This window comes from Glycine max, chromosome 13 (genome assembly GCF_000004515.6).
Source record: "Glycine max cultivar Williams 82 chromosome 13, Glycine_max_v4.0, whole genome shotgun sequence".
Taxonomy (NCBI): Eukaryota; Viridiplantae; Streptophyta; class Magnoliopsida; order Fabales; family Fabaceae; genus Glycine; species Glycine max.
The window spans coordinates 34,361,734-34,389,449 of record NC_038249.2 but is presented as its reverse complement, the minus strand read 5'-3'; the positions used below and the strand labels follow the sequence as shown (position 1 = coordinate 34,389,449).

Sequence of the window (27,716 nt, the reverse complement as noted above, 5' to 3'; positions counted from 1 at the left end):
AAAACTAAAAATTAACTGAAATATCTTGTCGAAATATATGTTTATGTTCAATAAAACTAGCTGAAAGTTACAAAATTAATTTATTGAGTTATAAGTATTCGTTAAAACTAGCTGTTGAAATAGTTAAAAAAAATGTAAAATGACTTAAAAATAATAATTATTTTAAAAGGATAAATAAGAAATTTGATAAATATATTAAGGATAACAAAAAATATATATATAAAACTAGAAGTTAAAAAATTAGTGTTTTAAAAATGTTATTTCAATTAACGTTTTTAAAAAAATACTAGAAGCTATTAAAAAGTTTGTTTATCAAGCTGTCAAGTGAACTTTTCAACTAATAAAAAAAAGTTAAAAATTAACTAAAATGTCTTATCAAATATAGATTATGTTTGAAAAGTCAAGTGGTACTTAAAAGTTAATAACCGGAAGCTAAAAAGCTAGCTTATAAAATTAAAAGTGTTTAATTAAACTAGCGGTTAAAGTAGTTGAAAAACGTAAAATAATAAAATTATGATTTATTTAAAAAAAGTAATAAGAAAAATGAATAAATACATAAAAGATAAAAGTGAAAAAAATATAAAGAGCTAATAAAAAAATGTTAGTTGAATTAACATTTTAAAAAATATTAAAAATTATTAAAAAAAAATTATTTATTAAACAATTAAATAAAATTTTCAACTAATAAAAAAATTAAAATTTAACTGAAATACCCCACATAATCTATCTATCACGAATATGCTCTAGGTGTATTTTGGTTCAACTTGTGTTTTAACTTCAAGCTTCCGATTTTTTTTTTTTTCATATACAAGCTTCTGATTTTAATATATAAGCTATCTTGTTTTTGCCTTGCAGACGTGACTCAGTGGAGGCTCCCAACCATGAAGGTGTTCTATGTAGGAATGTTCTTGTTTCTTCCAATAGTAGAAGCATTGAGATAAAAAAGAAAAAAAAGTAAAAGTATTGACATTCTTCATTTTTCGTATGGCCAGTTAGGTAATATTTGTTTTTTTAGTGTTTACAAATTATATTAAAGTAAAAAAACTAAAAGTTTTAATTTTAATATTAAAAGGCTTTGGTTTATATTTTAAAGTTTAAAAACTATTTCCAATTAAACTTTTTTAGATAATATATTATTTTATTACGAGGATTGAAACAGAGAAGAAAAAAGAAAAATCAAAATAAAAACCTTTTAAGATTATTCTTAAAATTATTTTTTTTATAAAAAAAACAATCCATTTAATCCGTTTTTTTTCCTTTTGAGAAGAAGACAAATTTAAAATACTTTAGATTGAATTCTAACTTTTTCAAGTTTCTAATAAATTTCTCTACTTAGTTTTTGTAAGAAGCTTAAATTTATGAATTTTTCATTAAAAAGTACTTTTAATTTTAAGATTTTTTAAAATTAGGATAAATTAATTTTCATTCTGTTGAAGTTTAAGAGTTTGAACTTATGAAAAAATAAAGAAGTTATTCCAATAATGGCACATTAAAAAAATGAGATATAAAAAAGTAGAACACAATAACCCCACGTCATGTAACATATCCCGCGGATTATGAAAACATATTTATTGTGACAGATGGCAAAGCAATAAAGATATGGATATGAAAATAATTACGAAGTGTGGTTCACTGAATAAAAGCAAGTGACCTGAATCTTGAAAAAAATGTGCTTTTGTTACTTTTGTATTTAGGGGAGGGGCGGGGCAAAAGCTTTTTCTTTTTCAAGGTCGAAACCCTTCTTTTGTTTTAAACCATGATAAAATGTGTTCCTCATTTGGACCTACACCTACTAATAACCAACGAGAAAAGACCCATGTAACCATCATGGTAACCAACGTCAAACATGTAATTTCCAATATATATGTTTTGTTTTAAATTCGTTAGACATTTGAGTATTTAGGACAGACTATAAATTTGTTTAATTTTTGGTTTTGTGCTTGAATTTGAATCTGTCCAAAATTTGTTCCAGATTCGAAACCGAATAACGGATGCATCATTTATTTTAATATCGAATTCGATTTAAAATCTGTATCAAATTTATATCAAGAAGTGAACTCACAGAAAATTACAAAGAGTGAAAGATTTGTTGTATTCATTCACTGATATGGCTTATATACATAGTGGGCAAGTATATCAATTGCTATACGTGAGCAAGTACCTATGGCAGAATTAACCAGCAGATTGATCTAAGAAAAATGACATGTATATGATCAGGCTCCCTTCTTCTTCTGGTCTTTTGTAGATTTGACCTCTCTTGTAAACATTCTTGGAGCTCCTTTAAACGCTCTTACTTCACATAAAAACATTTGTTTTTGTTAAGTAACTCCTTAATTAAATTTAGAACCTCTCATTCATTATGCGTTCATAGCATAGGCTCAAACTAAACATATAACACATTAGAGTAAAATATATTGATATAGGAAGGATGCTACGGTGGTCAAGTATGTAAATTTGTGTATAATGCACAATTTTTTTAACCTTAGATTAGTCTTTGTTACATCATGGTATCTTGACTTTCCACGCCGGATCCTTTCTCCTCGGACTGTGCACTTGTGTTTTCAAGTGTGTGCTATTGGGCCACTCTTAGGAGTCCTTCTATGTTTGGGCCTGCTGGCCTGCATTGTTTATTGATGGAAAAAAAAAAAGTGTAGAAGGAAGAGATGAAGAAAAAGTTGTTGAGCATAGATAAGTAGAGATTAGAGAGTGACGCTATTAGCTCGAGCAGGAAACAAGAACCACAACCTCAGCCTGTGTCAGTTGAGGGAAAATGGGCACTTGTGGGATTGTCTTGTTGACCAAACCTTCCCCTAAGCCATGGCCACTTCGGACATCCTCACGACGCACTCTTCCCCGCATTCGCTGCTGCTCTGCTTCTTCTACTTCAGAGCTTTCCCCAGGTCAATGATCAATTATGTATTAACTTCTCTCATCCACTTTGCTAATTAATGAAAACCCACCAAACAAACAGGTCCATGGATGGTGGGTCATTGCCAAGTTTTATTCTTGCCCGTGGATGGATACTTCGGATTTTTCTTCTTCTTTCTGTTATTTGGCTGTTGCTCACATTTCTATTATAGGATAGGAAGTAGGAACAGGCCCGTGTTTATTTTTTGTTTCCTCAAATTATTATATTCTACTTATGTGTGCTTAGGAGGAAAAAGGGTATTTTTTATATATTTTTTTATAGTTATTCTGCCTGTATTTCTTCAAGTTGTATTTGTTATAAGTTATAACTCAATGGCTCATGCCAACTCCACAAGCTTAGTAGTGTGAGGCAAAAGAGGGTGAAGGAGAGGCCCAGAGAGCCATCTATAAAGGAATACTATTCAGAATGGTCACATTCATAGTTTGTAGTTTCTAAATTAGGATATTGAGTCATGCAGGTTGCCCAATAGTGGTTTAAGCCACTAAACAGTGTTTTGGGCAGAAATTCCAGGACTCAATTTTTCTTTGCTAGTTGACATTTGATTCGATGTGTGCAGTATTATAATATTTCACCAGGCTACTCGATGAATTCCACCTTCATGTACCATAGTATAGTGTTAATGATCCACCTGTAGATTTTCAGTTGAAAATATTTGCTTTGGCAGATCTGACTCAAGAAGTGGTTTTGTACATTTACAAGTTTGATTTCTTTGATTGGTCTTTCATTCTAGAATTAACTGTCAAAAACTCTATGATATTTAGTGTGTGTCTAAATTATCCACAGAAAACTTTGTAGACATTTACTCCAACTTGTATTAAAGTTGATTTTCTGGTGCCTTCATGCAGATAAGCTTCCAACTAGTATTGATTTGTCTGTAACTGGTGGTGCCTATGATTTCTCAAAAGCAACAACATCACTAACAAATGAGTTAATCTCTTCACCAAAGAAAGTGACTCTTTTAAGGCACGGTCTTAGCACTTGGAATTCAGAAAGTAGGATTCAGGTTTGCATTCTACTTTATTATGGGGTTTGGGGGCTCGGTTTGTAAATGCAGGGATAGTTTTTCTCTCCGTTATGTTCTCATTCTGAAATGCCTTGTTGATCATTTGAACTTTACCGAGAGCTGTTCAAAAAATCGCATACCCTTGTTTCTTAGGACTGAACTCACTGAAGTTTTTGTTTGATATTTAGATGTTTCACATTCAACATCATTTACTGCATATGCCATCCACTGTCATTAAATTGATCATATGTGTTCAGGGAAGCTCAGATTTGTCTGTATTAACTGAAGTTGGGGAAGAGCAAGCAAAAAGGTGCAAAAAAGCCTTGGAAAATATATACTTTGACCAGTGTTTTGCAAGTCCAATATCTCGTGCCAAGGTTAGGGGCTAGTGAAATTATAATTCTCATGCTTGCCAATACTGATCATCATTTTATTGAAATGGTTGGGGGTGTTTGGTGTAGCAAACGGCTGAAATTATATGGCAATGGAGGGAAAATCCATTGGTTTATCTTGATTCGCTTAAAGAGATATCTCTCTATCACCTTGAAGGCATGAAAAATGGTGAGACTGCCTCTGCCCAACTTGAAAAATTCTGAACGAGCATCTTTTTACATGTTTGTGGCTTTAGTTTTATATTATAGGGATATGGATTTGGCATGTCTAAAGTAAGGTAAAAGTAAAAGTAATGGTATATCCACCCATGATTTGAATTGAATACCCTCATAAACTTAGTCCACTTTAAATCGAGTGGATGCACCTTAGTCAGTTTACACACTTTCTTACTTTTGAGTAGTCAAATCCATATCATACATTGCATTTGTCACTTTAGTGTTGACTGTTGAGATGCTTCAATTGATTATTATCTTATTATCATTATTGGCAGTTAAATTTTTTAGTTTTTGATAGAAAAAATAACTTCACTTGTTAAAGTTAATGCTACTGAGTGTTGATATGTTTTCATTTTATATCACTGTTCTATCTGTATCATTCCCACCATTCTTTATAATTAAACTAAATCAGTACGTTCCTAATTTGGAGGCAGTGGATGCTATGCAAATATATCCCAAAGAGTATACAATCTGGAGAGAAGATCCAGCCAATTTTCTCATGAATGGTAGATATCCGGTACGAGATCTCTGGAAAGCTGCAAAAGATTGTTGGAAGGAGATGTTGTTGTCACCTGTAAGATTTCTTTGTAGTTGCTACTTTGTTTCCCAATTAATGTTTTCTTCCAACAAGATTTATCTTATTATTCAGGGAGAAAGCTTTCTGGTTGTGACTCACAAATCCATATTGAGGGCATTAACTTGCACTGCTTTAGGCCTGGGCCCAGAGAGGTAAGAATTGCTGGTTATGCAATTAAATATTTAAACTGATATTGGGCCTACTTAATGAAAAAATGTACTTTGGTTTTAATTGAGTCTAAACCTGCACCATCAGTGTAAAAGTTTTACATTTGCAACCGATTAGAAATAATCATTTGTACAATAATTATTATAAAAGTCAAGGTAATAATTGTTGACAGTGTAAACAACTTTTACATTGTGAGTGCATGAATTATTTATTCATTTTAATATTACTGGCTATTCCCCTAGTTAAAAGAAATGCCAAGCGTTTAGCTTTGATAGATACTTCCATATCTTTTTTAGGATGGATAACTTGATAGTATTGACAATTTTGTTATGGTATTGCTGTTGATTGTAATGCATGTTGCAAGTCAAAAGATGAACTTATCAGGTGTTGTTTCCACTCCTGCATCTAATGTGTGGATTTCAACAGCCCTCTTTCCATTTTGTTAATTATTGTCTCAGTTAATAGTCTGGAATGGGCTACAGAAGTTAATGATTGATTGAATGGTTGAAACTTATCACTTCTTTTTGACTACTTTAAATTTAAATTAGCGTGCTTGAAATTAATGTCAATAAGACCTCTTGCTGCCATATCTAGCAGTTGACATTTTGACATTGGTCATAATATTCAGGTTTCGTTCTATTGATATTAACAATGGTGGGATATGTGTGTTCAACTTCAATGTCAGAGGAGAAGCAATGCTTGAGGCTTTAAATATGACGGCTCATATGTACAGTGATCATGTCTATCCTGGCTAGTGCAAAGTTACATCGAGGAAGACAACAATTGTTGTTTTTATAGTTGATTGAAATATACCATGGAACAGCACCAGTGAAGATTTGATGTGGAATTTTCGTTTTAATTATATGAACTTCCGAATCTTTGGCAAGTGGGGGGGGGGTCCAACTATTTAGCAGGTTCGTCCAATGCTTTTATAGCAGGGGGATTTGACATAGCCCTCTCTCCCTTTGATATAGATATTTAGAAACGGAGAAATTAAAGTACTACTATAATTTATGCAAATTAGTTACGGGATTTGTACTGAGTTTGTTCAATCTTGTCATTTTTTAATAAATAAATATTGTTTGATGCCGTGTCGTGAGCAAACTCATCATTCTTTTTATGATAAATATATTGTTTAATGTTGTACTATAATTTATTTTACATGAAGATTTATGTATACTTGTATGAATATCTTGTTAGGGATCAAAATAAGTCTGCAAGCAACGTTTGTTTTGCAGTGCGGGTAATAATGAAGATTTATTGATGAGGGTGGTGGATGATATTTATAATGATTGAATGTCTACAATTTATTTTAAGGGTCTTGCTAGGTTTTATTAGAAACCATATGAGAATGCATTTTAAAATAATAAGAGAATACATTTTTCCGCATTCTAATATTTTTTGTCTTTTAGTTTTATAATCAGTCGTCCTACGTTTGTCCTGTATTTATAATCTCTTGTCGAGAATAATCCTGGGTGCTGGTGTTAGTATTGCCGTGCGGGTAAGGTAAGTAGAGCACAGCTGTTTTAGATTTAGTAAGTGTGGGGAATGTTATATTTTAGGCATGGAATTCCATTCGTGGTTGCGGCTATTCAATAAATGTAATTTTCCCGTTAAATTAGAGCATGTGGGCCAACTCAAAACAATGTTTGCATTATGCGCACTGCTACAAGCATGTGCATGAGAATGAGACAAAGCCTTAGGAATAGAACACAATGGGTTGTAGGGTTTATATGCTTTCGTGCGTCCTGAGTTGCCCACTCATCAACCATACCAATAATCAGATTTGGAGGGAGGAGCTTTACCTTGTTCTGCTCTGGCCTTGCATGGCATAAGAATTTGGGTTTATTTAATTAACAGTATACGTGACCAAAGTGTGTTTGAAGAATCGTATATTTCTAAATCCTGACGATATCTTATACTGCTAGTCTACTACTATATATTTTTTGTTGCCTAATTAAGTATACAAATAAGATGAGTTGTGTTGGACCCTCAACTCAACTAAAGAAGAAACAAGGAAATTCCGTAAGAATAAAAAACAAAAGAAATTACTTAAAAGGTGTGAGATGCCTTTTGAATCTGATTAATAAGACCAAACTTGAAATAATGATTATCTTAAAGCAAGTGAAAGTGGTAGCATATCCCAGATAAGGACACAAAACAAGCCATTTGGCCTGAAGCAACACGTGCTGCACGTGCCGGTGTACAGCAACATAGATAAATAAGTACAATTTTATACATCATCTTTGTTATATTAGATTAAAAAATTCAAAATTACGACATCAAATCCCCACGCACCCAGCGTCACACCGATCAGAGCCGTCGTTTATTCATCATCACAAACGGTCCCTAAACCCCGTGCGGGACCCTCAAAACCCACGCGCGTTGTCGTTTCATGGTAAAATTAACTGCTTATTACTACCATATAATTCTCCAAATATAACCGTTTCTTCATCCACTTAAAAGTTAAAACCCCTCTTCAAAAGCCACTATCATTGGAGCGTGGGTTACACCCTGATCCCCAGCGCGTAGAGCAAAAAAGCTACACAGTGGAGATCAAAAGTTTCAGTTCTTTTTCGTGTAAGTTTGCATCTCCTCCTCTCCACTCCCAGACACTTTCTTCGCAGTTCCTGCTTCCGCCATAGCAAAAAAATAGAGTGAAACTAGCTCACAACGACAAATTCCAGAGAAAATGAAAAAAACGCTGCTAACTCAATGCCTTAAAAAACGCTTTAGTTAGCAACTAACCGTTTAACCCTTAACGTTGTCATTTCCGTTACCATGAATTTAAGACAGCGACCCGTCGCCGCGCGCGGCGGCGCCACCAACCTGCCGCGGCCGCCTCCGCTGAACTCCGTCTTCAACATTATCCCCGTGCATGACCTCTTCACGGACCATCCGTCGCTCCGGTACCCGGAGGTGCGCGCCGCCGCGGCGGCTCTTCGCACCGTCGGCGACCTCCCGAAGCACCAGTTCATGCGGTGGGAACCGGAGATGGACCTTCTGGACTGGCTCCGGTTACTCTTCGGCTTCCAACTGGACAACGCGCGGAACCAGAGGGAGCACCTGGTTCTCCACCTCGCGAACTCGCAGATGCGCCTCGAGCCGCCGCCGGTGATCGTCGACGCGCTCGACGCCGGCGTGCTGCGGCGGTTCCGGCGAAAGCTCCTCCACAACTACTCCGCGTGGTGCTCGTTCCTCGGCCTGAAGTCGAACGTGCTTCTCTCGCGCCGCCGCGACCCAACGGATCTTCGGCGCGAGTTGCTGTACGTGTCGCTTTATCTTCTGGTTTGGGGAGAGGCCGGTAACCTTCGTTTCACTCCCGAGTGTCTTTGTTATATTTATCATTTCATGGCGAAGGAGCTTAATCATGTTATAGATGAACACGGTGATCCTGATACTGGTCGTCCTTATATGCCTACGGTTTCTGGTGAATTAGGGTTTTTGAAGTCTGTGATTATGCCTATTTATAATACTATTAAGGTTGAGGTTGATAGTAGCAGAAATGGAAAGGCTCCGCACTCTGCGTGGAGAAATTATGATGACATTAATGAGTATTTCTGGAGTAGGAGGTGTTTGAAGAGACTCGGGTGGCCTTTGAATTTTGAATGTAATTTTTTCGGTACCACGCCGAAGGAGAAGAGGGTGGGGAAGACGGGGTTTGTGGAGCAGAGGTCGTTTTGGAATGTTTATAAGAGTTTTGATAGGCTCTGGGTGATGCTGATTTTGTTCTTTCAGGCTGCCATTATTGTTGCTTGGGAGGGTACCACTTATCCATGGGAGGCGTTGGAGAAAAGGGATGTGCAGGTCAAGATGTTGACTGTGTTTATCACTTGGAGTGCTCTGAGGTTTCTTCAATCGGTGCTTGATGCCGGGACTCAGTATAGCTTGGTTACTAGAGAGACCAGGTGGCTTGGAGTGAGGATGGCGCTGAAGAGCATGGCTGCCATAATGTGGACTGTTTTGTTTTCGGTCTTTTATGGAATGATTTGGATTGAGAAGGGTTCTAGGCCAATCTGGTCTGATGCGGCCAATCAGAGGATTTATACATTTCTTAAAGTTGTCCTTTTCTTTCTTATCCCGGAGCTGTTGGCGTTGGTGCTGTTCGTGGTGCCATGGTTGCGGAATGTCATTGAGGAATCAGACTGGAAAATAGTATACTTGTTGACATGGTGGTTTCATACCCGGATTTTTGTGGGTCGGGGTGTGAGACAAGCGCTAATAGATAATGTAAAGTATACTGTTTTCTGGGTAGCAGTATTAGCTTCGAAGTTTTCATTCAGTTATTTATTTCAGATCGAGCCTCTAGTTGCTCCAACAAAGGCTCTTTTGAATCTTAAGAACATTCGTTATAAATGGCACGAGTTTTTCAACAACACCAACAGGGTAGCAGTTGTCTTGCTATGGGTACCTGTTGTGCTGGTATACTTAATGGATTTGCAGATATGGTATTCAATTTTCTCTGCCTTTTATGGCGCGGCAATTGGTTTGTTCTCGCATTTGGGTGAAATTCGGAATGTGACACAACTCAGACTTAGATTTCAGTTCTTTGCCAGTGCAATGCAGTTCAATCTGATGCCAGAGGAGAAGCTGCTAAGTCAGCAAGCTACACTGTTAAAGAAGCTTCGTGATGCCATCCACAGGTTGAAACTGCGATATGGACTTGGTCAGCCCTTCAATAAGATTGAATCAAGCCAAGTGGATGCTACCAGGTTTGCCTTAATATGGAATGAGATTATGATAACTTTCAGGGAGGAAGATATCATCAGCGATCGAGAACTTGAGCTCTTGAAACTGCCGCCAAATTGCTGGAATATTAGGGTTATTCGATGGCCGTGTTCCCTTCTCTGTAATGAGCTGCTGCTTGCTGTCAGTCAGGCCAAAGAGCTGGAAAATGAGTCTGACTGGTCACTTTGGTTGAAAATATGCAAGAATGAGTATCGCCGGTGTGCTGTCATTGAAGCTTATGATAGTGTTAAATATTTGTTTCCCAAGGTTCTTAAAGCTGAAAAAGAAGAGTATTCCATTATGACTAATATATTCGGGGTCATAGACAGCTACATTCAGACGGGGAAGTTAACAGAAGCATACAAGATGTCTCGGCTACCACAGATACATGGTAAGGTGAGTGAATTTGTTCAGCTTTTGATACAACCAGAGAGAGATATGAATAAGGCTGTAAATTTGTTGCAAGCTTTGTATGAACTTTTTGTTCGAGAGTTCCCAAAAGTGAAGAGGACCATCATCCAGCTACGTGAAGAAGGTCTGGCACGACGAAGTTCAACAGCTGATGAAGGACTCATCTTTGAGAATGCTGTGAAGTTTCCTGATGCTGGAGATGCAGTCTTTACTGAGCAGCTCAGACGATTGCACACAATTCTTACTTCAAGAGACTCAATGCACAATGTCCCATTGAATCTCGAGGCACGACGACGAATTGCTTTCTTTACCAATTCTTTGTTTATGAACATTCCCCGTGCTCCCTATGTTGAAAAAATGATGGCTTTCAGTGTTTTGACCCCATATTATGATGAGGAAGTATTGTATGGCAAAGAGGCTCTCCGAAAGGAGAATGAGGATGGTATTACTACTTTGTTTTATCTGCAGAAGATTTATGAAGATGAATGGAAAAATTTTATGGAAAGGATGCATAGAGAAGGGTTGAAAGATGAGGAGGACTTCTGGACTACAGAAAAGGCCCGGGATCTCCGCCTTTGGGTATCCCATAGAGGACAAACATTGTCTCGCACGGTTAGGGGGATGATGTATTATTATAGGGCCCTTAAGATGCTTGCATTCCTTGATTCAGCATCTGAGATGGATGTAAGACAGGGATCAGAACATGGTTCAATGAACCAAAACAGCAGCTTAAATGGCCTACCCTCAAACGGACCTTCATCTTTACAGACAAATCTCAGGCCGGCAGATAGCAGTGTGTCCATGTTATTCAAGGGACATGAATATGGGAGTGCACTGATGAAGTTCACGTATGTGGTGGCATGTCAAATGTATGGGCGCCACAAGGCAGACAAGAATCCCCGTGCGGACGAGATATTGTATTTGATGCAAAACAACGAGGCACTTCGAGTGGCGTATGTTGATGAGGTTTCTTTAGGGAGGGAGGGGACTGAATATTACTCCGTTCTTGTGAAGTATGATCAGCAGTTGCAGAGTGAGGTTGAGATTTATCGGATCAGGTTGCCTGGTCCTTTAAAACTTGGAGAAGGGAAACCGGAAAATCAGAATCATGCCATAATCTTTACACGGGGTGATGCAGTCCAGACCATTGATATGAATCAAGACAATTATTTTGAGGAGGCTCTCAAAATGCGGAATCTGTTGGAGGAGTTCAATGCATACTATGGTATTAAGAAACCAACCATTTTGGGGGTCCGAGAAAATATCTTCACAGGATCTGTTTCCTCACTTGCATGGTTCATGTCAGCTCAAGACACAAGTTTTGTGACACTGGGTCAGCGTGTTCTGGCAAACCCTTTGAAAGTACGAATGCACTATGGTCATCCGGACGTGTTTGACAGATTCTGGTTCTTGGGTCGGGGTGGAGTCAGCAAGGCCTCCAGAGTGATCAATATCAGCGAAGATATTTTTGCCGGTTTCAATTGTACCCTGCGAGGTGGCAATGTGACACATCACGAATATATACAGGTAGGCAAAGGAAGAGATGTTGGTTTGAATCAGATATCCATGTTTGAGGCCAAGGTTGCTAGTGGGAATGGTGAGCAGGTCCTGAGCAGAGATGTGTACCGGCTAGGCCATAGATTAGACTTCTTTCGCATGCTTTCAGTGTTCTACACAACCATAGGATTTTACTTTAACTCCATGGTTATTGTACTGATGGTTTATGCCTTCCTTTGGGGCCGCCTTTATATGGCTCTCAGTGGTATTGAACATGCAGCCTTGAAAAATGCTACCAACAATAAAGCCCTTGGTGCAGTCCTAAATCAGCAGTTTGCTATCCAGGTTGGTATCTTCACTGCGCTCCCAATGATTTTCGAAAACTCTCTTGAGCATGGGTTCCTTCCAGCTCTTTGGGACTTCTTGACAATGCAGTTGCAGCTTGCATCACTATTTTACACATTCTCTTTGGGAACTCGCACACATTTCTTTGGTCGGACTATACTTCATGGTGGTGCCAAGTACCGAGCAACAGGTCGTGGTTTCGTTGTGGCACACAAGAGTTTTGCTGAGAACTATCGACTATATGCTCGAAGCCATTTTGCGAAGGGTATTGAACTTGGGATTATTTTAATTGTGTATGCTGCTCATAGTCCTTTGGCTAGGGATACTTTTGTGTACATAGCTATGACAATCTCAAGTTGGTTTCTTGTAGTTTCATGGATAATGTCTCCTTTTGTCTTCAATCCCTCTGGGTTTGATTGGTTGAAGACTGTATATGACTTTGAAGATTTTATAAATTGGATATGGTATCCTGGTGGTCCCTTCAAAAAGGCAGAACATAGCTGGGAAACATGGTGGTATGAGGAGCAAGACCATTTAAAAACAACCGGTATATGGGGGAAGCTGTTGGAAATCATTTTAAACCTTCGATTCTTCTTCTTTCAGTATGGCATTGTTTATCAGCTGGGTATTGCAGGTGGAAATAATAGTATAGCTGTTTACTTGCTGTCTTGGATAGTCATGGTTGTGATTGTTGCCATTTATATCATCATGGCATATGCCCGGGATAAATTTGCTACAAAGGAGCACTTATATTATCGATTAGTTCAGCTTCTTGTGATTGTAATCACAGTTCTTGTACTTTTCCTCCTACTGGAGTTCGCCCATTTAAAATTTATTGATCTTCTGTCAAGCTTCTTGGCATTCGTTCCAACAGGATGGGGAATGATTTCAATCGCCCTGGTGCTTAGGCCTTTTCTGCAGACAACTAAAGTGTGGGAAACTGTTGTTTCCTTGGCTCGTCTATATGATTTGCTGTTTGGGGTTATTGTTATGGCTCCAATGGCAATTGTATCATGGTTACCTGGATTTCAATCAATGCAAACTAGGATTCTCTTTAATGAAGCTTTCAGCAGGGGTCTCCAGATATCTCGAATAGTTAGTGGCAAGAAGTCTGTTTAAGATGGTAATTGGAGGTAACTTTCACATCATGTTCTTTATAATATGTATAGACCATTAATTGAATATGAAGACTTCATGATATTTGTCGTTGCTAAGTAATTAATTACACTGAAGCTGAATTTTACCAAGTAAACTACAATTTACTATAGTGTGTAGAGATTAGGAAGTTGCTCCTTGAAACAGTTTGCTACTGAGCTAAGCCATGCATTCGTAATATAATATGCATGTGCAGGTCTCATCTAAAACCAAAGGGCTACTATGCCTAGATGCTGAGAGATGCGTTTCTGTATTTTTCCAGGTAGTAGTATCAACTTGATAGTGGATCAGTACAAGTTACCAGTTTCTAACACAAGGTTGAGGACCACTAATGGATTCAAAGCTCGTTAAATTGCCATGGCAAATGGATGCCTACAATTAAATCCATGTATGTAAATATCAAAAGCAAAATAGTTGTTTCTTAATTTCCACACAATTTTCGTTAAAGCGTTTACTGTAACTCTTTAAATGTTGATGAATCACACGTTTATTGTTTTAACAAGGTCAATGTTTTATTTAGGGTTTGAAAAAATTGTCCATTTTGGGGTCATCCAAATTTTCTCTTTGCTAATTGCTATATAGTATTTTTTTTTTTAATTTTCTAGCATGCTGCAAATATTTGTGAAAGAAGTTGGATAAAAATATGCACTTGCCTTATATATTACCTAAAGCTATGAATGTTAATGTTAATATGTAAAGCTCCGATATATTAGTATCTCTATCATTCTTATACCATTGCCTTATTAATCATAGTTTTGTTCTTGATAATTTTTTTATATTTCTAATTCAAATTTTGGTATTTATTCTCAGGTTATTCAATGTGAAAACGTAAAGGTTTAGCTTTCTCTCAGTGACACTGGTGGCTCAAATTTTGGTATTTAATTTTAGGTTATTCCCATTGACATAATCTATCAAGGAAGAAGTCTCTGATTTGTCTTGTAATTTTCCTGCTACACAGGTTGTGAATCTCTAGTTTAGTATTGGAGGATTATCAGCAGATGTTTTGCCTGTGTCTGTCATTGACAATTGACTTAATGTACATCCTCTGTTCATATGTAGTGCAACCTACTCTAACCAACACGACATTGCCACTGAATCAACGTTATTTTAGGCTTAACATTGTTTATCAGCATGCACCTTTTGTTGAACAACTGCCAATGCCATGAATCCTGCACGCATGAACACTATAAAAATTTTGCCTTGCATATTTTGAATTTGAATTTTACAAATTGGAAAATCACCTAAATCACTATGATAAAAACACTTGTTACTCTTTTTCTTCAATTAATTCAAGTTACTATAAAGATTTGCCTTTAAGTAAGAACTCATTTTCACAAAAATAATAATTTAATATTTTTATTTAGTAATAATTAACTTTTCATTGTTCTAAGTAGAACTGAGTTCAGAATTCTTAAGTAGGTTTGAGTTAGATTCAATATTTTACAATAATTACAAGCTTACCCCAAAAAAGTATATTATTTTTTAATTATACATTGACAATGTGTAAAAAATTTGTATATTATTTTTTAATTATAAAGTGTCATGTATAATAAGCATTAATTTTTGTAATAATTAAAAGTTACATTTAAGATAATTTTTAATTGAGATATAATATGCAATTTTTATACTGACGTGACATTTTAATTATTTTTTAAACTAAAAGGTTATTTTAAAATTATGCCTTTATTTAGCTCCCTAGAGATTCCCCAATTTTTGGTTATTATCGACTAGTTTTACATAGAATTTTTTCCTTGATTGTTTTAATTTTCGGCAGAAGTCTGCCTTTTTAATATTTCTTTTCGGGATGATGAGTCAGCTCAATTTGATAACAAGATATTCGGTATAGTATTCAATAGAAGAAAGCTCTTGCACCATTAACACAAGACATAGGATCCATAGTGATTCTCTCGTAATAATAAAATACCTGTAAGATGATTTAGCTAGGTAGATTTAATTTGTAGGATAAAGAACAATTAAAATTATTGAAAACTAAGTGAATATTCTGTACCAATATCATGGTAATTAAAAAACTAGGTGTGAATGATTCATAATTAGTGTTAGCTATGGGAACTGTCAACTAACACCACTGCTTTTTTTCTCCTTTTCATCAATAGTAGTAGAGCTTTACTTTGGGATTAACCAAGCAATCAAGGAATTTGTATTGTCTCGTAAAATTGTTTGGTCAAAAGTTGTGTAATCTAAACAGAAATAATAACAAGTCCTCATCTGCTCAGCATGTGTTTTTCTCTCCAAAAAAATTCCGCAAGAAAAAGATGATCTATAGGTGTCTCTCAAAGGAGGTTGCACGCGGTTTCGTTATATGGGTAAAATCCTCCTCTACTGCTATATCCTGCAGTGTATACCTTTCTTCTATTGCAATTTATGCCTTCCAAAACTAAATAAAAAATGTTGGAGGATAAAAATCATTTTACAAAATGCAGTCAATGCATCATAAATCGTCATTGCCAATAACAGGTACTTTCTCATAAGCAGTACTTTCTCTGAACCTCTTTGGAAGAATGCACCGACTACCAAATCTCTGCTGAAAGTATACAAGGAGAGCAAACAAAATACCACCACTAGGGATTATGATGTCCCAGGCTGTGGAATAAAAATCCATTCTATGGTTTGCATATATATATGATAAATCAAGGTACCATGCCGAACTGTGGGCTCTATAAAGATCGTATGCATGGGGCAGTATACGAACAATGGTTGTCCCAACATAAAAGGAAGATGCTAGAGGTTTCCCATCTGAGTTAAATATTATGTTAAGCAGAATCTGTGGGAGCAGAAAACCATCCAGGAGCCAACCGGCATAACATTTAAAGTCTTCCCAGAGGGAAGGAGGTCGGTAAAAATGTTCTCGAGGAAGCCTAAACTTGTGGCGTGAAAGTTGGAATGGTCTAAATCTTTTTTGGTGAGAAGTCTTCCATATGTGCACCAACCAAGCAGTCAGTCCACCACCAATGTACAATGGTAAAGTGATATAAAGAACTTTTTTTTCAGAACCCCACAGACCAGGATGGCTTCCCTCACCCTGTCTTGAGGACCAGATCAATTGTACAAGGCACAACTCAAGAAGAAAGGCTACCATTGTCACCATCCTCAGGACTACCTCATTCACTTCAAGCCAGCCTCCACTACCAAGAAAAGTATTCTGCACGCTGTCGTTCCCCATGAATAAAGCTTCAAAGTTCAATATCAGGGGAATCATGTGTCCTAGAGTAATAACAGTGAGCATCACAACAGAAATGTAAGGAAGGACATCCGGGTGCTTTTTCTCATGGAGAAGTTGCAATCCTACAAACACACAAACAAGTGTGTTTGATACCAATACCATAATTAACTCAAAATCCATTCTCCAAATGGAAGACCTGCTTGGTTTCTGTAAATGGAATATGAAGACAACTGAAGGGGATCAAAATAATAAGGGTCTGACATTTGTCGTGTGCTTTCTATAGTTCCTGTAAGAGATTCACCTCCTTTTGCATTCAATGGAGGAAACTGAACATTAACCATGAATTCACAGTCCAGAGTCTCATTCTTTATCAGTATTTTGTCTGTTGACCTCAAATGCTGACATCCTATCATACACAAAACTCCAGTATTCCTATTGTAAATTCCTTCAGCCCCAATTTTGACTTTGGTTGATGAGACTCCTCTGCCAAACTTGAAATCAGCAGGGGAATTAAAGCTTATTGTATAGCTGACATTCAACAAATTATCTGTTTGAATACCACGTGCTTTCGGATTTCCTGTTGTCAACACAAATGGAACCCCATATGACTGTCCACTATGAATTTGATCACCGACAAATAGTGGCGATGAGTGTCCTGGAGCTACTTGCCTTCTGCTGTTTGTCACTAACATGCTAAATGCCATATCAGAAGAATATCCATCCGGATAGTATTTCCCTTCCCTTTAGCATTCATCTTTTCCGCACAAGATTTTCTCACCCTCTCAGTATCAGCATACTTGTATTGGAAACCTTGGAGGCTTTTTGATACCCTTGATGAACCCTGAAATCCAACCTTCCTAAAGTACCCAGATTCACCAACCACTTTGTCACTCCAAATCTGCCCCAAAACCGTACTCCTGTTCCTCAAAGATAAAACTGCAGGAAACCTGAAACTGAGCCTAATCTTGCAATCTCCAACATAAGGATTAACCGAAGATTCAGTGAAGTTCAAGATCCAGCATGCAACCGCACATAGTTGATTCTCCTTCTCATCCCACATCCCCTCAGAAACCAATGTCGTATTTGGATGAAACGGAAACACAGCATCCTGGTAGCTGGATTCGGGAAAACCCAATAGCATCTGAACCTTCTGCCTCTCCGCACATTGAGTGGCATGAAGCAGCATTAAATCAGGCAATTCTCCACCACTACCACCAACAGGATTGCAACTACCATTACCACAGTGACTCCCATATTCCAATTCAAACTTATCCGTGTGTCCAAGAAAAGTAGTGCAAGCACCTTGGCTTAAGTTTCTAAGGGACAAACCCTCCCCATCAGATCCACTTCCACAACCATTATCCTTTTCATTCCCAGCTATTGTAAACCTGTAATTCGAACTGAGACAAAGCCAATATCGAAATAGGTTCAAAATATTGCAAATTATTCTTGTCATCAAAACTTTCTAGTGTTCCACTTATCAAACAATCCAAAAGGCTTAAATCTCTAGGGTAACGAAGCTTAAGAACAACATTAGCGTTTTGCATGTTAACATGAGACGATCCTATTCCGAACATACATAGGTTACCAGAAGAGCGCGACCAAAATCCACTCAGAGAAACGCGCATCCACTGCAAAACTCCCCAATGCGTCACTCTCCGGCCCGGATAAACCTGCCGGAGCGACCTTCCCGGCGCCGGCGTCGCTCCTCTTCGCTGCTGAAGAAGCATTCGCCCGTGTAATTCGAACACGCCGTCGCTCGCGCTTCGGCGAACGGAGGTCACGCGTCACGACGCGCGGTTCTTCATCGAGACGGATCGGTTGAAGAATCGGTGGCCGCCGGCAAAGTAGCCAAATTGGAACCGGAGCTCGTCGGCGACGCCGGGGAAGGTTCCTTCGGCGGAACGAGAGGGCGGTGCAGGGACATGGTGGTTGCAGAGGCGAGCGTAGGTCGATTCGAAAGTCAAATCTGAAGGATTAAGTGATACAGAGGAATAGAAAAGGAAGAAGATGAAGAGAGGGTTCGATGATGGAGTTCCCATTGCTGAATCTACGTGTCACATTTGGATGGTGAATTCGATTTCTAGGGTTTTAGAATTTCAAAAATGGGATTTACGTGTAAAGGAAGAATGTGAATTGGAACTTAGAAGTAGAAGACAGGACAGAGCACTTCAGAACGCGGTGACAGCCAAGCTCATGTCGCATCTATTAGGCTTTTTTTTTTTTTTAATATTATAACTTATTTTTTATTTTTCTTTTGATAAAATTGACTTGAATTTTGTCTCTAACACTGATTTTACTTATTCGAATAAGATTATTTTCCATAAAAAAAAATACATATGATCGAGATCTGAGAGATATTTGAGAGAGAGAAAAGTGTGGCGAATTATTTAAAGGAAAAATGCCAATAATATATTGTTTAATACACTATTTTAAACACATTTTACTATAATTGAAATCTATTAAAATCATTATACTTATTTAATGAAAACTCTACTTGTAGTTTTGTAGCTTTTACTTTTTAATAATTTTTAATCAAAATAATAGAGACCGCGTTGCACATATTTTAACCAAGCAAAAGATTGTTACCATGACTTGTTTACTTCTTAATCCTTCTGTTCCAAGTAATATGTTTAGTTGTTCAGTCTTCTCATAACTGGCTCTTATGCTACACGCAATATCCAATCGAGGTGATATATATTAGAAAGAAACATTCTTCATTCCTTTGAAAGGGATCCTATGATTAATGTTTCCTATGCTGAATATAATCTGTCTATTTAAATTAGCAATATGTGTATTCATTGTATATAATTAGATTTTCCTAATTATAGGAATTAGAATAATTGTGCTATTTATGGCTGTAAATATTTCTTTGATAATATAGATGATATCACGATCAATGAAAATCAGAAAAACAGAGATTCTGACAAAAGCCACAGAAATAGCTATAGTCAAGTGATCAGTGATACCTTCACCAAACTCCCTAACCCCTTCTTTAGCAGTCATAGCGCATTTAAAATCATCATCAAACATATTAAAGGACACTTCAAGCAAACCACTCCAATCACTGTGCTTCTTATTTTACATTCTCACATCTTCAAGCCATTACATAGTACATATGATACATTACATACCACAGGGTATTTTTATTATCAATACATCTTCACCACTTCTTTTATTTTGGGAGGGGGTGGTGGTTTACAAGAGGATATTGGTATTTTTTTATCAAGCACACATTTGATATTATACAAGATAAGTGAAAACAAATTAATATTACACATAAAGTTTGAATATCCTTGACAGAAAGCTGGACGGCTTATTCACAACAAGGTAGAACAGACAATTACTTTTGCATCTCAGCAAACTGGCTGCAATCGATTCCCTTGTCAGAAAATGCCTCTACTAGCTTTGGGAAGAGCTTAGCAAGCATTATTTTAAATCCAGTAGAAGTTCCCTTTTGGTTTTCATGCTCAGCTTTTCCACCACCAAAACCACATCCTATAGGAGCTCCTTCAAGATATGCCTTACAAGCCAAAAGTATATGTTTGGAGCATTGTCTAAAGTGCTCTTCCACCAATGCCTCAAAATGCTGCAATAAGAGTCGTTTTTAGTCACATTTCCATCTATATAACTATATTCAAAGATTAAGATGGCACTATTTTCTTTTCAACTATTAACTATAGGTATTTAGTCATTGTCATAATAATATAGAGGCAAACTAAAGTAGAGAGAAGTGGTCATTTTACCTTGGGAGGCTTTCTTAATAGATACAAAATGGATTTGCAGGTGACAAGGAAAGCATTTTCATTGTAACTCACTGAGTTTCTCTCCCCTTCGGCTCTACCAATTTGTTGATCATATCCAGCCTCATTGAAATAAGGCTTATCATTAAGTACAAGGGCCTGCAGAGAAAGAAGGACTTGAAGAATTGTGGAAGCTCCAGGGTTCCAAACTTCGGTGTCTGTACCAGTCCACGTGTTTAGGAGACTCAGACAGACTTTCCCGGACTCATACAAATTAGGATTCAATCGTAGCCCGCCGGAATTATAATGCACCATCTGCATGGGATTAAAAATGTCATAATGACAGGATGAGAGCTGGTTCAGAAACAAATATGCAGCTTTCTTAGTAAGGATGCTGAATACTAAGTGGAGGGAGTTAACATGCATGTAAATGAAAAGAATTATAAAAGCACCGCAAAACTACATTCCAAAGCTTACAGGGGGTTCGCTGGGATACTCTGGAGGGAAACATATATCAAAGAAAAACAAGCCATCGTGATAAGGTGTCCCTGATGCACCAACAATGGCTGCTCGCATGAGATCCATTCTTTCTTCAAAAACACGGACATAAATAGTTTCTGTTTGTGCAAATAAATATTGTATGTCAATTTTGCAGAAAGGCGTGATGGAAATTTACAGTATACATGAAGAGATGTCCCTTTTTCATTTTTGACTAGTAAATACCTACTCATTTTCAGATCAGTTGCAGATTAAATCTTAATGACCAACAAAGCTAACAAAGTTACATACTATATTCAGTTAAACTTATGGATTCCAACTTCTAAAAGATAGAATTCTGACGATTTTTGGTTAATCTTTATAGCGGCCACCAATTTAATTCCCATATTGCAGTAATCTACACAATATAAGGGTCCTGGTCTTCCTAAAATTGAAACTTGTCTCTAATATAATCTTCAGTGTTTTCCTTCCAGATTAAAATGGCTAAAGGAATTAAAGCAGGATCGATCCCTGTCCATATATTGACAGGGCTATATGGACAGGGACCTGCAACTGCTGCAATGCATATATAATTTTGTAGCCTGATTTTAGCCATTGTATAACAATATATGCTCCAAAGCATATAAAATAATATGGCTCAAAATAAATAAGAAGAAGTGTGCACCAGGAAGATTTTTCTCCAGGATGCTCCATTCTTGTTGTACCTTCTTCACCCAACCCTTTTTAAACTACAAAGGAACAAAAATAGGAAAATTTTTTAGCCCCAATGCTTCCAATGTATGTATAATGTCACTGTTAGTGATGATGTTCCGATTTCTGACCTGAGATGATGTCAATCCTTTCCCCTCTTGAATAAAGTGGTGATCTGAGCAATTATCAATTACATCAAACTGCTTCAACTGATCTAAACTGTTTTTGTTGTCTAAAGAAACTGGAAAATCATTCCTCTTATGAGTCCTAATAACTTCACAAATGTCTCCAGAAGACTGCATCTTGCTCACTGGATGTGATTCAGATTCAGGGCCACAAGTGTCCAAATCTTTCTTATCAAGACAACCAGATTCATTTCCCTCTTCAAACGTAGGGACTGGGCAGAATTTGCCAGAAAGTGATGTTACACCAAGTGTTTTGAATATGCTGGCCTTAATACTGGAGAAAAGTTCAAAGGCAGCTTGTGGAAGGGAAGAGGAACTACTTTCTCCTGGATGCTCACAATTATCTCTATAGCCATCACAATCTAACAAGCCCTAATCATCAAAGTGATATTCAGTTTATGACTAGACAATCAGTGATAAACTCAACAATTATAATCTCATCGAAAACGATCCATAATTTTGAAGAAGAGTTTGAAAGTTCTATTTTATTTTTCTCTTGCTATTAACTACATGTCTTTTCACTATAATTTCGAAGATGAATCCTCAGTATTTCAATGTCCTGATAAATAATCCTCATAAATATTTGATTACTATACAAGCATAAACATTATGCACATATGGATGTACATAGATATAAGACACAGAGAAGTTATTGCCCTCACCTTTCCCTTCTTGTCTGATGGTTGACTTACAATCATCTCTTGAGTCAACTCCTCAACATTTGCTTCATAAGAAACAGGGGTTGCAGTTGAACCTTCGTGCTTATCAATTCGAAAAATTTCATAAGGTGCAACCTGTAGGGGCACAAATAAACTTGTAATGACCTCCTGTAGATGTAGGGCAACAAAATAGTGTATAAATTACAGTAGAACCTAAGAAAGAAGTGTTCTTAAAAGACTACTATTGCTTCAGTTACAATAGAACGTAAGAAAGAATTGTTCTTATGTGACTAATGTTGTTGCAGTTACAATAGAACATAAGAAAGAATTGTTCTTGAGTGACTAATATAGTTGCAGTCTAAGTTCAGCAGAATTATCATATAAGTATGATGTAGTCCAAGTTTAGTGTCATAACTTGTAGTTATTTACCAATTATTACTAAATCTAGATTTTGATAAAGAAAGGAAAGAATTTTCTTTTGTATCCCAAAAGAATGGAAAGGATCATTTTAAACCATCCTTAAGTACACCAAACAGCTGCTACAAACAAACCCTCTTTTCAGCCAAGAAAGATTTTATACCTCAGACAACACAGCCACACAGTTCCAGGTACAAGGAAGATGGAGGAGAGGAGGGAATCACTAAACTGATTGGATCTATCATTATATATAAAACTGTTCATCTAGAAATTGCAGATATGGGAAGAGTTGACCTCATATAAGTTCTACATCATACATAGCCATTAGCATCATTAACTACAACATATTGAGTACATAAAAATTTAAGTCATACCTTGGTTGTTAAACCAGTAGCCCATTTCACCTCCATGTCACCATCTTCAAAACCAGTAACATTGCCAATGCAGGAGAGGTAACTGTTATCTGCATACTTATTCGGATGACTGATTTGGTCCCAGTTTATCAGAGGAACTTCCACATTCAAGTCAGTCACTGACTTCGCATTATCTTTATCAGCTTGGTAGCCAAGCTGTTTTTGAGCCTCCTTGAACACAATATCACCAAAACAACAGGAGTAATCTGGGTGCTCGACAAGTTCATAGGCACTCACAGTTTCAATCATTGTGTCTCCAGCTAAATTATCTGTCTCAGATGTGGGAACAGTTCTCCAGTGTACCTTTACAGTATGCTCTTTTGCATCCATGGAAAGAACAACACCCCATCTTTGATTGCTAGGCTTAAGAGGATCATCGGAAGCACCTTTTTCCAGCACAAACTGCTGGGGCCAAAATTCATGAGTGTTTATGACATTCACTGGGACTAAGTTGTGTGGATCCAATCCCAAAGTATGTTCACCATTTTGCCAAACAACATCAACTTTGGTCTTTATCTTTTCAATTAGAAATAATTCCCCAATGTTAAGATTTCTTCTCTTATATCCTCTAGCCATACCCTGCTCATTATAAGGATCACAGGTAGATGCATCTTGAATAATCTGTTCCTTTTGATCCACAACTGGGAGCATGCACCAGTCACCAAGTTGCCAATTTGTATGTGAAAAACAGGACAACAAGGTCAAGTTTTTGGAATCTTGCCAGCATGGAGGAACACTCACATTAAAATTGGAACCCAAAAGAACAGAGGCAAGCCAATTAACATACACCAAACCTGCTTCCACAGCACAAACAGTTCCTTCATCATGATTGTCTTTCCAGGTGCCACCCAGCCATCTAGCTGGTTTAGAAGCTGTGGAGGTATTAACCTTTACTCTCTGCCCGGGATAGTATGGATATTGTGAATCTTCAAGAAAATTATGAGTCAGTGGTAAGAGCTTATCTTTTTCCAAGGTAATGACCTCACATTTAGTTCCATCATCAAACAATATAGTCACTCTGTCTACTACCCTCTGAACCCGGCCAATCCATGGCCCCTTAATTACACAATCACCTTCTGAAATGGAGCGAATCTTCACAAGTTTCTTGGAGTTCACATTTTTCAATTTCTTTCCTTGAACATTTTCCAAGTCCACCAACACATCAAGACTTGTGACCCTCCCCATCTGTCCGGATGGATTTGAGGAGGTGCAGACCACATCCCCATGGACAAATGCCCTCTCAAATGAGAGAAAATCATCTATCCTCCCAATGCTTTCCTCTAAACTTGATAATATGCTCCGAGCTTGTCTACCATATTGAAAATCAATATCCTCTTGATCCTCACTGCTGCTGCCGTCACTGAAAGTCTCCCAATCCAAATCAGTCATGTGAGCATCCATCTACTAGATGCCTGTCATAATGTGTTCATGGTAACATCAATAAAATGATTCCAATAAAATACCTAACTTCATAACACAACAAGCAAAGAGTAGAGTTGTTAGTCAATATCAACCGAAATTCTGACCAGACTGAGAAATAGATGGAATCAACATTAATCAGCAGTCAGTAATAAGATGTAGATTTTATTTTAAACTCTCAATTTTACTAATGATCTATAACTGAGAAAATTGTTAGTAATATCATTTCGTTATTGAGCAAAACCTAGAGTAAGTATGGTAAGTTTAGACAACAAAATTTTAACAAGGAATATTAACAATAAATAGGGATTTAAGAGTATCCTTACCTTCTCAAGCAAATAGAAGCATTGAAATCCAGGGGGTATTGAGGTCCACAACAGATGTATGGATATTGACTTCAAAGGATATTTGTGTACAATGCAAAATGTGTCTGATTGATACTGATGTTTGTCACAGATAGTAAGCCAGTTTATTAACAATATATCTTGACTAATGAAACAGGAAAGTTAATGGCAAAGGATATTTGCCTGATAGGATAAAAGGAGTCACTCAAAGACTCCAAAATGCCAAAGGAGATTTGCCCAGTTGAACGGGAATTTCCAGAGAAAGAACCTCTTGTGAAAGCTTCCCAAAACAAGTACCAAGAAACTACAACTATTTGACTATCAGATGATTTTTTTGTGTTTTTCTGGAAGAAAAACCTTGGAAGTAATGCCAAAGTAGATTTGCCCTGGTGGAAAGTGAGGAGTTCCTAGTGGAATAACCTCAGAATGGTAATAATTTTTTTATGGAAGATGGCAGAATTTTTTTTTCACATATATTTTTACTGCCAGGAATTCAACCAAAGGAAATAAAGTAACTTTTGCCAAAGGAGAGTTGCCCAAATACAGTTAAAGTGTTGAACCTTTAAACATAAATGAGTTTCAGATAGTTATAAATTTGCCTCTTCCAAGATTGGAACATAGAAGCTATACTGCCAAAGGAGATTTGCCCACGATGAAGCCGAACACAACAGGTCTGGTCTATCAGGAATGCTTTTCAACAGTAAAAACCAATTAACACACATTCTCTGCTCCTTGATTACAACAAGGGGCTGTTATTCGATCACCCGTCTGAAAGAACTTCCAACTTGAAACTCACTTGCCATTGCCAGAAGCCAAAGTAGCATCTATTACAAGATCATTTCTTTTCAACCTGCAACAAGTAGACTAATCAATACTTTCTTCAACCACTTTCATATACAAAGAAAATGGAAACATCCAAATAGTGAGATAGCAATTATAATAGTTAAGATGGCAACATTTTTTAAATATATCGTCCTAATTCACGAGGCAAGAAAAAAATGAGACTTGGATTAAATTAATGAACTCTAAAGGGGTCATTTTGTTTAGACTAAATAAGAGTAGAAATTATTTTAGAAAATGATAACTAATGATTTTCTGAACATTCGTTCCATACATATAACTATATAAGGATGCGTGCAAGTTAGTATTGCTGCTGAAGCACAAAATCTATTCTACTACTAGCATCCAACAAAAAAAGTCAAAAGCTAAGGCTGCCATTGCACGCAACCCATAGATTTTCTGCATATCATGTTTTTTTCAAAAAAAAAAATTATTGAAAAAGGTCCAATTCCTCTGCATATCTAATTTTATTCCAAAAAAAATACTAATTGAAAAAGGTTCAATTCCCACAGTATCTAATTGGTCTTTGGAAGAGACATGGAGAGAAATAAGGCTATCAAACTTATCCACAGAAAAAATGATATTTACCATCCATGGTCCACCAAACAATAATTAATTTCTGGCAATCAAATAAACCTCAACTTTATTGCTTTCCTTTGTTGGAAAAACAATATGAAACATTCCTTCAGAACATGAAAGTTCTTCTAATTGATTAACTCAATCGTGTTCCATGAAAAACAACAATATCAAATCCAACACAATCAAATACAAAAAAAAAAAAAATTCCAAAATTAGGATGAATAAATTCATCATAACCACAATAAAAATAAGTAAATCCACCCCGAGAATAACAAGGAAAAAAAAGGTGAGTTTGAAGAGGCAAGGGACTGTACCATTTGAACCACAGAGAAGGTTGGACACATGATCTATCTCACAGTTATAGAAGACCCAAGACCAAGAAACTTCATGACTCTAAACTCCGAAATGAAGAAACACAATCCTGAACATAACAAGTTGAAAGAAGGTGACTCCCAAAAAGTTGGTTTCAGTTTCAAAAGGAGGTTGATGTTCAGATAGGCCTAGTTCCACGCCCAGTTCCTCCATCATCCACTCCACCACCGAATTTTGGAACCATTTTTCAGGGACAAGACATGCAATTGCACACTTTCTCTTGTGAAATGCTCTAATTCAGAGGATGTGGGAACTACTTTAGACTTAGGTGGTACTTGTTGTGCCCTTTTTGTTTTAACCAATAGAGGGTGCTTATTAATTGATTGAAATTGAACCCTTGGCCAAAAACAAAATATACCCAACAGTGTCAGACACAGATACTGTTGTACAAAATAAGCTACACTTTTTGACATGTACGATTGGGGTAATTAAATTAAAAAATATTCGTTCTAGAATAAAGTAAGTAAAATTAAAATTTCGACGGACTCGGAATGAATTGAATTAAACCCGATCAGTTTATTTGTTTTTATTTATAGTTTACCAAAAAATTAGAAAAACAGAACCATCTTTTTCCTTACATTCATACCAAATAAAATATAAAAACAAAGATTTTATTTTCTTCTATACTCCACCCTCGTTGTTAATATTGAGGGCAGATATGTCATTACAGTAATACTGAAACCACCAAATGTTTTTTCCCTAGAAAGAAAAGCAACTAAATGGTAGACCCTTTTGTTCCTTCTGTCCCTCTTCGTCTTTTTCCCAATAATGCTTCATAATTAAGCCCATTTGCTAAACTGGGAAAGTACTTGGTGCCACTATGTCGCGATGAAATATGCTTTAATTAATGTTACATGTTAAACTGACTCATTCAAATAGGAGATTGACTTTTCTAAAACCACGGGAGTAATCCTCTAAATTACAATAATAATCATTAACTAAGAAATTATCATTT

At 36.8% G+C, this 27,716-nt stretch overlaps 4 protein-coding genes and 1 non-coding gene across 8 annotated transcripts; 3 read left to right on the top strand and 2 right to left on the bottom strand.

Annotated features, from left to right (window-relative positions):
• Positions 1-2,691: 2,691 nt before the first annotated feature.
• On the top strand, positions 2,692-6,371 carry LOC100806524 (probable 2-carboxy-D-arabinitol-1-phosphatase). The gene is made up of 7 exons (XM_003543000.5): positions 2,692-2,900; positions 3,775-3,932; positions 4,190-4,309; positions 4,394-4,493; positions 4,975-5,114; positions 5,190-5,269; positions 5,914-6,371. The coding sequence occupies exons 1-7, from the start codon at positions 2,771-2,773 to the stop codon at positions 6,038-6,040; spliced, it is 855 nt and encodes a 284-aa protein (XP_003543048.1). The 5' UTR covers positions 2,692-2,770; the 3' UTR covers positions 6,041-6,371.
• A 1,490-nt stretch (positions 6,372-7,861) lies between these two features.
• On the top strand, positions 7,862-14,538 carry LOC100786527 (callose synthase 11). Of its 3 annotated transcripts, XM_041008325.1 has the most exons (4): positions 7,863-13,399; positions 13,684-13,809; positions 14,232-14,295; positions 14,380-14,538. In XM_041008325.1, exon 1 carries the CDS (start codon positions 8,067-8,069, stop codon positions 13,383-13,385), a length of 5,319 nt encoding a protein of 1,772 aa, XP_040864259.1. In that variant the 5' UTR covers positions 7,863-8,066; the 3' UTR covers positions 13,386-13,399; positions 13,684-13,809; positions 14,232-14,295; positions 14,380-14,538. The 3 variants fall into 3 exon arrangements, with proteins under 3 accessions (XP_040864260.1, XP_040864259.1, XP_040864258.1); XM_041008326.1 differs by having other exon boundaries at positions 7,862-13,399; positions 13,618-13,809; positions 14,232-14,538; XM_041008324.1 differs by having other exon boundaries at positions 14,232-14,538.
• On the top strand, positions 11,035-11,113 carry LOC112998951 (small nucleolar RNA J33). Its single transcript, XR_003264130.1, has one exon. It is a non-coding gene; the product is annotated as a small nucleolar RNA J33 (small nucleolar RNA).
• Positions 14,539-15,870: 1,332 nt separating the features above from the next.
• LOC100786009 (uncharacterized) lies at positions 15,871-18,332 on the bottom strand. Its single transcript, XM_006595350.1, has 4 exons — positions 18,163-18,332; positions 17,400-18,002; positions 16,799-17,295; positions 15,871-16,724 (listed from the first exon to the last, which is right to left on the bottom strand). Exons 1-4 carry the CDS (start codon positions 18,330-18,332, stop codon positions 15,871-15,873), a joined length of 2,124 nt encoding a protein of 707 aa, XP_006595413.1.
• A 1,322-nt stretch (positions 18,333-19,654) lies between these two features.
• LOC100805463 (probable ubiquitin-conjugating enzyme E2 24) lies at positions 19,655-27,116 on the bottom strand. Of its 2 annotated transcripts, none has more exons than XM_014765804.3 (9): positions 26,704-27,116; positions 24,953-25,820; positions 23,169-24,619; positions 22,381-22,545; positions 21,665-22,090; positions 21,508-21,571; positions 20,823-20,962; positions 20,349-20,660; positions 19,655-20,191 (listed from the first exon to the last, which is right to left on the bottom strand). In XM_014765804.3, the coding sequence occupies exons 3-9, from the start codon at positions 24,606-24,608 to the stop codon at positions 19,946-19,948; spliced, it is 2,793 nt and encodes a 930-aa protein (XP_014621290.1). In that variant the 5' UTR covers positions 24,609-24,619; positions 24,953-25,820; positions 26,704-27,116; the 3' UTR covers positions 19,655-19,945. The 2 variants fall into 2 exon arrangements, with proteins under 2 accessions (XP_014621290.1, XP_003543046.1); XM_003542998.5 differs by having other exon boundaries at positions 22,381-22,512.
• Positions 27,117-27,716: the final 600 nt, after the last annotated feature.

Excerpts from the sequence above, each read along its gene's own strand:
- LOC100806524 (XM_003543000.5), top strand. The coding sequence starts at position 2,771 with ATGGGCACTTGTGGGATTGTCTTGTTGACCAAACCTTCCCCTAAGCCA. Across the intron at positions 3,933-4,189 it reads ATTCAGAAAGTAGGATTCAG|GGAAGCTCAGATTTGTCTGT; the intron begins GTTTGCATTCTA and ends ATATGTGTTCAG. Across the intron at positions 4,310-4,393 it reads GTCCAATATCTCGTGCCAAG|CAAACGGCTGAAATTATATG; the intron begins GTTAGGGGCTAG and ends TGTTTGGTGTAG.
- LOC100786527 (XM_041008326.1), top strand. The coding sequence starts at position 8,067 with ATGAATTTAAGACAGCGACCCGTCGCCGCGCGCGGCGGCGCCACCAAC.
- LOC100786009 (XM_006595350.1), bottom strand. The coding sequence starts at position 18,332 with ATGCTTCTTCAGCAGCGAAGAGGAGCGACGCCGGCGCCGGGAAGGTCG. Across the intron at positions 17,296-17,399 it reads CTCCAAGGTTTCCAATACAA|CATGTTAGTGACAAACAGCA; the intron begins GTATGCTGATAC and ends TATGGCATTTAG. Across the intron at positions 16,725-16,798 it reads CATTTACAGAAACCAAGCAG|GATTGCAACTTCTCCATGAG; the intron begins GTCTTCCATTTG and ends GTGTGTTTGTAG.
- LOC100805463 (XM_014765804.3), bottom strand. The coding sequence starts at position 24,608 with ATGGATGCTCACATGACTGATTTGGATTGGGAGACTTTCAGTGACGGC. Across the intron at positions 22,546-23,168 it reads CTACTGGTTTAACAACCAAG|GAGGTCATTACAAGTTTATT; the intron begins GTATGACTTAAA and ends CTACATCTACAG. Across the intron at positions 21,572-21,664 it reads AAGGATTGACATCATCTCAG|TTTAAAAAGGGTTGGGTGAA; the intron begins GTCAGAAATCGG and ends GTTCCTTTGTAG.